Source organism: Homalodisca vitripennis, chromosome 3, assembly GCF_021130785.1.
Source record: "Homalodisca vitripennis isolate AUS2020 chromosome 3, UT_GWSS_2.1, whole genome shotgun sequence".
In the NCBI taxonomy this organism is placed as follows: domain Eukaryota; kingdom Metazoa; phylum Arthropoda; class Insecta; order Hemiptera; family Cicadellidae; genus Homalodisca; species Homalodisca vitripennis.
The window spans coordinates 144,989,691-145,000,408 of NC_060209.1; the positions used below are offsets into that span (position 1 = coordinate 144,989,691).

Consider the following 10,718-nt stretch of genomic DNA (forward strand, 5'->3'; position numbering starts at 1 on the left):
TGATTTCATAAAAACAAATATGCTCTAAGTTATATATTCAAGATTTGGTTCTTATAATCTATGAATAGATTTGTATAGTGTTGAGTAAAATAAAAAAGTAAAGATATCGTACATGTCCAGAAATATTCATTCCATCCCCTTAGGATAGGATCTCTTTATAACCTCATTTCTCCTGGGGATTGTCAAATATTTTTAACTTTAGAATTGTGGACCTTAGATAGACATCTGAGAAGTCTTTGGAGTTTTATTGCTGTTCTGCAGTAAAGGCGTCTGAGACGTCTTTAAACTAATTATTTAATTGCATTGCTAATTTACATGATATCGTGATGGTATTGGTACTGTCATTCAGGAAATTCTAATCTATATGTTTAATTCGATTTTATATCTGTAAATGCGGTATTATAACAATATAAAATAGTTTTCCAAACTTGATTTGAAAACTATACCCCGATGAAGACAACAAAACTCACAAAATATGTAATTTTGAACCAATTAAGGTTGACAATGTATATATGGGTATTTACAAATGTTTCTATCATTCATGATATTTTTTGACATGTTAAATCATTTACATTTCTTTAGCTAAGGTTTTCTAGATATGGAAAGGATAATCAAAAATACTATAAAAATAAAGTATAAGCACAAATTTTAATTAGATTCAGTTTTTCCTATCAACATTTTTCAATTTTATGGTACAGTAAAAAATGTTTTGTATATATTAAAAAATATATACATACTTTTTGAGGAGGTAAATTTATATTTTTCTAATAGTATACAAGTTTGTGTGTACAACACAAATGTTATTTGTATTTTATGACTACTTTTATTAACAAGAAATATTATACAGTTGTAAATATATAAATTAGTCAATTCTGAAATTGTATAAACAAAAAATGACAGTAAATACAAGTTTTACTTGTATTGAAATATTATTGAAGTTTGACATGATATTATTCCTAATAAATTTTAAAATTTTTGCTATTTTAGATTTTGTTACAAATTTTTCTTTTTACCCTTTATGAGTTTTCAAAATTAGAATTTTTATCAAATCATGCATGCTACTTTTCATTCTTTACATGAAAATGTAAATATTTCAGTAGCCTAATAATATCACTCATAATAGAGCATTTCTTAAAAAATTATATATATATATATATATATATATATATATATATATACATATATATATATATATATGTGTGTGTGTGTGTGTGTGTGTGTGTGTGTGTGTTCATTTAATTTTAATTAATTTTAATATTTTTTATTATTTTTTAGGTGGAGGCTTGCAAACTGCCTGAAATGGGCACACCAATTAAAGATGTTTCCATGGCCACAACACTAGAATTAAAGTGGGAAAATATAACTCCCAGAAATTTTTTTAAATAAAACTACAAATCTTCTACTTTTACAAACCCACACCAATGCCTTATATAAATGGTATTTTGGAAAAAAGTATCTACGTTTACAACTTATCATAAATCTACTGCTTAAGCTAAAACCTCTCTCTCTAAAAAAAAACTTAGCTAAAACTATATGCTTGAATGTCTTTATTTATTACTCTACCTTATTTGTAGGAAACTGTTCTTTGTTACATTCCATATTTATTATTTCAAATTCAAATTTTTTTTATATTAAAAGTAATAACTGCACCAGTGATGTAACTAAAGAAGATGGAGCCTGTTAACACAATCACAATGTTATGTGAGGTAACTTACTAACCTTTGTGAGTTTTCATGTGTGTCCTGAGGTTGCCAACAGTGGTGTAACTGCGGTCACAACCTCGATATTCACACTGGAATTTCTTGACCTGTTTCTGAAGAGTGTTGGGGTCGGTTGACTCCACTGTGATCGTTGCATGCGATGGGAACTCTGGCATAGCACTTGAGTCACCCACAGCTATACGCATCTCTATTTCATCCGAACTTATTGTGTGGTGGATAAACCTATTAATGTAAAAGATTCATTCAAAACCTATTGTTATATAGTTACCAAAACCATGTTTGTAGAACAATTTATTCATATTATTTGTTCCAGCAATTTCTAGTTTATTTCAAGTTGTAGAAAAAACCCACTTATAACGTTTCATTACTACCAAACATTTACTGCTTAAAATCAATCGAAACTCCATTAGCTAATGAGCTAAACACTAGTTACTAAGCAAACTACTACTTAAGTTGCACTATTGAAGAAAATGTCATACTACGAGGGTCAGTCAAATATAAACAGGACTTTTATTACTATACCCAACGTCCAGGTTGTAGCAGGTAGCCATGTTGCAGTAGTGGTAGGGGGCAGCCTGGGGGAGGGGGAAAGCTGCAACAATGCGTTCTCAGTGCTGTTTTGTTTGTCATTGTAGCCATGTCTGAACAAGAGGTTGTACCTGCAGTTGCGCAACGAATTATTATTAAGTTCTTGACAAACGAAGGTGTTAAACCAAGTGAAATTTTTGTTAGACTGACAACTCAGTTTGGGGATAAGACTTTATCACGTTCTCAAGTGTACGATTGGGTTAAAAAGTTCAAAGGCGGACGTGAAACAGTTGAAAATGAAAGTCACAATAGGCGTCCAAGGTCCAGTTTGACTAATGAGAACATTTGTGCTGTTCGTGAACTTCTTGAAAATGATCGACGCTTAACGATAGATGAAATTGCCAGTGAAGTGGAAATTAGTCATGGTAGTGTGCATTCCATCGTCACAGAGCATCTGGGTTTTCGGAAAATTTGTGCAAGATGGGTCCCTCGGCTTCTGACTCTCGATCAAAAACAAACCCGGAGAGACATTTGCCAAAGGCTTTTGAATCGGCTTGAGAGAGAGACGGAATGGTTTTTTAAATCGCATAATAACCTGTGATGAAACGTGGGTCCATCACTACACTCCTGAATCCAAAATGGCGTCAATGGAGTGGCGAAGGAAAGACGAAACTCGCCCTGTGAAAGCCAAAACACGGTTGTCTGCTGGGAAAGTTCTTGCCACCATCTTTTTTGACTGCAAAGGCGTTTTTGCTTATTGACTTTTTACACGAACGTCGTACTGTGAACGCTGCTTATTACTGTCAACTTCTTGAGCAAGCAAAAGCAGCCTTTCGGAACAAAAGACTTAATCAGCCAATCAGAGATGTCATTTTGCTTCATGACAATGCTAGGCCTCACACAGCTGCCTTGACCGAAGAGAAATTACGCCAAATTCATTGGGAAACATTGGAACATCCTCCCTACAGCCCAGATTTGTCTCCATGTGACTTTCACCTCTTTGGTCCTCTCAAAGAAGCACTTGGTGGAAACCGTTTTGAAAGTGATGAGGAAGTACAGGAATTTGTGTGCAATTGGTTCAAGACACAACCTCAAATCTTTTATGAAGAAGGGATCCATAAGCTATCCTCACGCTGGGAAAAGTGTGTGAGAGTTGAGGGAGACTATGTAGAAAAGCAGTAACATGTAATCATTGTATTGTTTAGCTTTAATAAACGTATAAGTTAAAAGTCTTGTTTATATTTGACTGACCCTCGTATAATGAACAATTATTATTGAAGATGGATGATTTGAACTTGATCGTTTAAAACTTAATATGTAAGTTTGTTAGCATAAGTAAGGAGATGATGTTGGCAACTCCAAAAAAAAAAAATGGGTTACTTTGTCCCAAAAAAAAGTGGAACAAAGTAGCCCTTAGAATAGAGAACAGAAATAAAAAATTAATTAAATCGTTAAAATATGGCTTTTATTCAATTTAAAAAATGTTATTATCAATTATGTGAGTTACCAACACTAGATTTTTATTCCAGATATGCCATCTAAATACAAGAGGCAACCCAGGAACAGAAAATATCATGATTACACAGAAAATAAACTTAATGAATGCTTTGAAGCAATAAGATCAGAAGAAATGAGCCAACGACAAGCTGAGGTACATTTCAAGATCTGCCAAAGCACTATCAAAAATAAATTACGGAACTTGCACATCTCCTCACCTGGTCATCCAAGTGTTTTTATGAGGGAAGAGGAACTAAAGTTTACGAGCTACGCAGATAAACGTTGCGAATATGGCTTTCCAATAGATAAACTTGATCTATGTTTTATCACAAAAGCTTATCTGAGTAGGCAAGGTAAAATATTTAAGCAATTTAAAGATAATTTATTACGGGGATGTGATTGGGCAAGGTCTTTCCTATGAAGACATCCAGTATTAACAAAGAGGTTTGCCTCAAACATCAAAAGGGCATGTGCCACAGTGACTAAAGAGACAATAACTGACTACATAACCAACCAAGAACATATTTTGACTGATGATGGACCGGTACCATCAAACAATATATACAACTATGATGAAACCAATGTGACCGACAATCCTAGAAGTAAAAAAAATCATTTGTCGTAGAGGTTGTAAGTACCCAGAGTGGGTAATGAACTTTACAAAATAAAGCACAACATGATGTTCTGTGATAATGCTGCTGGAGAGCCACTACCCCCTTATGTAACATAAAAGGCATATAGAGAACATTTATGGAACACCTGGACAGAACGTGGACCTATTGGAGCCAGGTATAATAGGACACGAAATGGTTGGCTTGACCTGCCAACATTTGAAGAATGGTTTACGGCACTTTTGCTTCCAGAATTTAAAAAGAGACGAGAAAAAAATTGTATAGGGACAACCTAACTTCTTATTTGAGTGTTATTGTTCTGCGAATGTGTGAAGAGAAAAATATATGTTTTGTGTGCTTACCACCTAACTCCAACCATCTGAATCAGCCCGTAGATGTGGCTTACTTTAGACCACTAAAGTATAAATGGAAGCAAACTTATCGAACAGTGGAAACAAACAAAAAGTGGCCAGAACGATACAACTTTGTCCAAAGACTTGTTTCCCAGGCTCTTGAAAAAGGCGTTGGGTTCCCTTGAAGAAAACACTTCATCCAACATAATATCTGGGTGTAGAAAGTCCGGAATTTTCCCACTCAACAAAGAAGAGATAATTAAACGCCTTCTATAAAAATACATTGCAGTTGATCTATAACTTGTTGGAGAATCTCTTTTGTCTCACCTAGAACAGAAAAAGTGTGCAGTTGTGAAACCACGAAGCACCAGGAAAAATAAACTAAATGTACCTGCTGGCCATAGTATTGTTAAACAAGACCTCACCTCACCACAAGAAGAAGAAACAACAAAAGACGACGGAAAAAAACAAGACAAAAGGCAAAGAAAAAATACACAATGAAATACTGTCATCTGATGAAGACTGTGGCACCTTCAGTATTATTTCATCTGGGCACAGTGATTTAGTATTCAGTTCAGATGAGGAAGTGTATATATCACAACCCAAAAAGACTTGCAAGCGGAAAATGTTTGAGCCAATACAAGGCAGTTCTGGTTTAGGCAATAATCCTAAAGACTCGAGGAAAACGAACCATCGCCTTGAACTTCATATACGACTGAGCAATCCCAGCCTCTACAGAATGTTATAGAAGAACGAAAATTGTTACTGTTTATTTGGAATGGAAATCAATAGTCTGGACTGGTTATTAGTATATTTGAAACAGGTGCTATTGTGGATTGCATGCAGCCTGCACAAAGATATTGGAAGTGGCCAAAGGAAAAGGACATGCTATCCAAGTCCAAATTATCAAGCACCCAAAATAATTGAAAAGAGGGCTTTTTTTGTAAATATGCCAACATAGACCTCATACTATACTTAGACCATTTATAGTGAGAGTTACAAATTTAGGTTCAGCAACTTTTTAGTTTGTTCTTTTATAAAATATGTATTTTTACCAGTAAATACTAAAAATAATAAAGTTTATTTGTTTATACTGAAGTGAGAGAACTTTATTTATCAAAACCAGGGTGTTACTTTGGTCCAGTTGTGTTTTCTTATGTCATAAGACAAGAATATAAAGAGTGGGACAAATTAACCATAACCCATGTTCAACCTTAGTCCAATTATTTTTATATTTCATAAAACGACTATAAAAAGTGAAGTTTGCATGTAACAGTCTTTAAGAGAAAGTTTTGAGCTACGTAAAAACTATCTTCAAACTATTACGGTACTTCATTTTTTTTGTCAGGCTACACAGTGGCATAAATACATGAATAATGATAATTTCTGTAGTACAAGAATACACTAAGGAAAATTTAAGTTTTTGCCATGGGATAATTCATTTACCAAAATACTAGGCTATTTTAAAATGTTCTGTTGCCACATACATCTATTCTTATGCCACTGGTTCCTCTCTTTGTACAGAGTTCATTACTAATGTATGATTTGAAGGAATTATATGATTGTAGTGTTACAATAGAAACATGATGTTTGACACTGGCATCAGCTCTCTTCTAGGTCAATGTAATCTTAATCTTTCAAGAATTAGGTAGACTATATTACACACTGTAAAATATTTTAGAGTATACACACATTTTTTAGGATTATAGAAACTTAACTCAATTAATTACTGAAAAATTCATAAGTAGGATAAGAATAAAGGAACTAAATTTTCAGAGATGACTACTTTGATTTACTTACAAAATACTGTATCATCATATTTAAAATGGAATGATACAAGCTAAATTGAAATCGGTTAACTATTGCTACCTAGGGGAAAATATATATAGTTACCGTACACATATTTTGTTTTTCTGTTTTTTTTTTTTTTTTTTTTTTTTTTTTTTTTTCCCTTCCTGAGGGAAGAGGACAGTTTGTCCCCGCACTTAGTCCTAAAAGGACCTTTGCGCCTCCCTTACTTTAATTTGTGCCCTCAAAGACCGAGTTGTTTTTCTGTTATAAATGTTTGTTATGTTATCATTTAGCTGTTATTTATGAGTTTTTCCTATTACCCGTTCTAATTGTGTTGTATCGTTATAGCTCCTTTATTATTTATGAGATTGTCACCTACGTGTTTTATATTAACTATTTTAATTCTCAATATGATTGCTATTATGACTATACATATGTTGATATGATTGACATACTCGTATTCGATATATGAATATTAAGTATCAATGATAATATTAATCAATGAAAAAACCAGGTCCGCTTATCGTACTCTAACTGGTATCAGTGAAGTTAATGGCCGGAGAGTTGCCAATCATAATTTCAACATGCAATGTATTGTTTGCCATCCTGAACAAAACTATACATGATTTTTGGGGTGGAAATCACAAATAACTGACCTATAGTGTTTAGTAATTGAAATGGAAATGTAATATTTGGCAGTATTGATGTATCGTTGTGTATTATTTTCAGCGTTAACTGCATTCAATAGCTTATCTGATTGTTCTGTGGTCAGAAAAGTTTATGTCACAACACCAACAACCAACCCGTGTAACATCCTTCACTTCCTTACGTGGATTCCATGGAGTCCATTACTCAACTACCAGGACGCATTATCTCTTTTTTTTTTTTTTTTTTTTTTTTTTTTTTTTTTTTTTGTTCTCTTAGGACAAGAAGCTTATAAATTGCACTTAGTCCTGTAAGGACCTTTGCGCTGCTTCCGGAGTAATAGGATATTCAGGATATTCAGGATGGTTAAGGTTAGGGAGTAGGGGCCGCCTCCTATCGAGATCCATGAGGAAGAATTAGGGCACTACATCTCAAAGTCATCCCGGAAGAAGGGAGGCCAGCTGTGAACCAGCCTCTCCAGTCAAAGTAGGCAGGGGGTGGCACACCCTTGTTGAGGTTAACAAGAGCCTCTGAGGTAAGGGAACAAACCCCACCAACTCCAACAGCCATCCTCCACAGTACGCTAGACCTATCGAATTGCCCATGAATCCCAGAATCTCAACATTTGCGGTTAGTGATGTGCCGCTATTGCACATCCATAAGGTTGCCCAGATTGAAGTGGCACATCGGTTTTTGCTGTGCCCAGTGGCGGGTTCAACTAGTAGGTTGAAATTATCGCATTATCACACGCATTATCTTTTAACCCATTGCAGATCGTATTGTTTTGGTGCGCGGGCACCAGCGGGCACAAAATAATTTACGGTCAGCGGCCGAACGAACAGCAATGGTGTGCCACATCGTATCGCTCGCTATTGTAAACTCATTTCATATCTACGTTGAACTGGATTCCGGTTTATAAAAATATCTCCATCTATATCCAAACAAAATAATTAAGTACAATATATTGTTTATTAACTATTGTAATAAATATCGATCAAGTTCAGACGATCATAAGTTTTCCATTTCCATCAGCTCATATTATGACACGCAAATTATACCATAAAATGCAATACTAGTTACTATTGTAATAACAGCTGAGGAAAACAACCAATCAGAAGCGCTAAAAAGCAGAGAGTAAACTCATATGAATGATTTTTCAACTTCGACATACAACTGTGATCTGTAGGATATTTATAAAACTTTTGAAAACTCAACAACGTAGGGCATTGTTAAACACTCTTAGTTAACAAGTGAAGACAGTCACCAATCTATCAGACATTAATAGAACTATTTGGAAGGAAACTTAAAAGCAGACCGCTTTTGCGTCCTGAGCTCGTCATTGTGCCGTTAGGCCCGGCTGCTGCGTGATGAGCGCAGCTCGTCAGTGATCCGCAATGGGTTAATACTGTCAATTAATTAGTTTTGAAACTTATTTACATGTTTGAGTGTGGATTACATGAGCAGTAAAACTATTTAGAAATTAATCTATTTCTTTTGTATGGGTTTGTCGTGTTATCGTGTTGTTCTTAAATCAGGAAAATAAATTTTTATGTAATTGGAAATTACCAGGAGAATTGTAAGTAGATTGTACGTGGGGTAGCAATGTCGTGTAATTTTCTAAAATTGACTGCCATTTTTAATAATCAAATGTTACTTATGTAAAATTGAAATATTACCTTACGCGTATTATTTGAAAGTGTTTACAGCTGTTGATATAGATTTTTTATGTTAATTATTCATAATAATTAATCAGTATAGATTGATTATATCGATTGTTATGATTAAGTAATATTGATTGCCAGTTTCGATATAAAAAACCGGATCCGCTTATCGTACCCTACCTTGTACGTGCGTTACAAACAAAATTAAGAAGTAGTTTATTCACACCAGCAATAAGATTGACATTATTAACCAATTGCAAAAGTTCTGCTGAACAAAACAGTACAAGGTTTTTTATAGAATAAAAATGAGAAATAATTAATTTGTTGAACTATAAAAGAGGAACTATTTTTCTTGCAGGATAGTAGGATGTTACGGTTAGGTGAATTAACAATATATGTTTGCTTGTTTTAAATTTTGTTTCTTAGCTAGCAGTTATGGCCAGAGACATCCATGACCCTCTATAATTTGATCTTATAGTGATCCTAGATACTATTTTAAAGGAGGGTTTTCATTTTTTGCCATCAGCATGGAGCCCAAAATCTATACTGATGACTGGAGCCACTTGTGTCAGCCAAATATGAACTTTTATTCTCAGGTGTAAATTAACAAAAAGGTTGTTTATTAGGATAAAATCCTTGATGTCAATGTTATTATTTCACACAGCCTACCCAAAAAAAAACGCAATGGCTGATGTTAGCAGCAACCAATACGAGGTTAACTCACAGTCACAAGTATGTGACACCAAGCGCAGATGTAGAACAAGGAAATAGGCATAATGCTCTGTGAGAAAAGTAGTTTCACATTAAATGTCTATCACTTCCTTATTTGTCATTTCCACCCCTTAAAGCCTTGAAATGTTTTGTTCCGGAGGACAATAGCAATAGGTTAATAATGTGACTCGTAATTTTCCACTCCCGTTAATTCAACATTTACCCAATATTTGTGGCATCAGTAGCACACACTAATAAGTTATCATAAGTTAAAGTTAGAAAATGATTAAGCCATAATACAAATGGTAAACTACAACCATAACCGTAAGTTAACTTTAGCTTACCCAGCATCCTTATTGTTTTTGTCAATTCTAGCTACATAAGTTGTAGTTGCTTGAGGGGTATTTTGGTTCACAATATTTGCTGTATATATTGGGCTCTGGTCAAAAGCAGTATCAAAATTAGGAATTTCAAAGTTATCCATATTACTTATGAAATCCTGAAAATGTTGCGGCGCATCAATATCCAGATTGAATATGTTGTCGTGATCCATGGGTGTATGATAAAACGACGCTTTAATATATCAAGACCAACACAATAATCAACAAAGTAAATTCACTGACTGGAGAAGCTTCACTCCAGATAAATTTTCAACCAAAGAGGCTAACTTTACCTCTTATCTAAATTTGTATTAAGTTTAAAACTGCGTGAAAGTTTGACCAAAATTACATATAAGCCTAAATTTCAATTTCAATCAACGTAAAAATTTCGACAATAACATACTACTTATAAGTAAACGAAAACGAGAACAAGCTTCAATAAAAATAATGTATTTTATTTATGTTAACAACTAAAATGATACACTCATTCTATATAAAAATCAGCTGACAACCAGCTGATGATTTAATACCTTTCATGGAGTATGAAATAAATTTACTTTAAGTTACAGAGAGAAGTTAAATTGCGACCAAGAAGTATTGAGCATAATGGAAGAGTTTGAGAATATATATATTACAAACAGCTGCATTAATATTAGCATATTTCGCTGAAAATCACAATCAAGAACAATCCTTGCTGAGAAATACACCCCTTATTGTTCTCCTACACCGGCATAATTGTTCAATGCTCTGATGTTTGCTGATGACGTCAAGGTGTATAAAGAGATCAAAACAGAAAAGGACTCCTTCAACCTTAATCATA

At 34.0% G+C, this 10,718-nt stretch overlaps 1 protein-coding gene across 1 annotated transcript in view; it reads right to left on the reverse strand.

Annotated features, from left to right (window-relative positions):
• The window catches only part of LOC124357637 (metal regulatory transcription factor 1-like), a 35,072-nt gene extending 24,704 nt beyond the window's left edge, over positions 1-10,368 (reverse strand). The window contains exons 1-2 of the mRNA XM_046809610.1: positions 9,863-10,368; positions 1,720-1,943 (exon numbers count right to left, since the gene is read on the reverse strand). Of these exons, the coding sequence (XP_046665566.1) occupies positions 1,720-1,943; positions 9,863-10,071 (433 nt within the window). The 5' untranslated portion in view covers positions 10,072-10,368. The remainder of the gene's footprint in view (positions 1-1,719; positions 1,944-9,862) is intronic.
• Between the last annotated feature and the right edge of the window lie 350 nt (positions 10,369-10,718).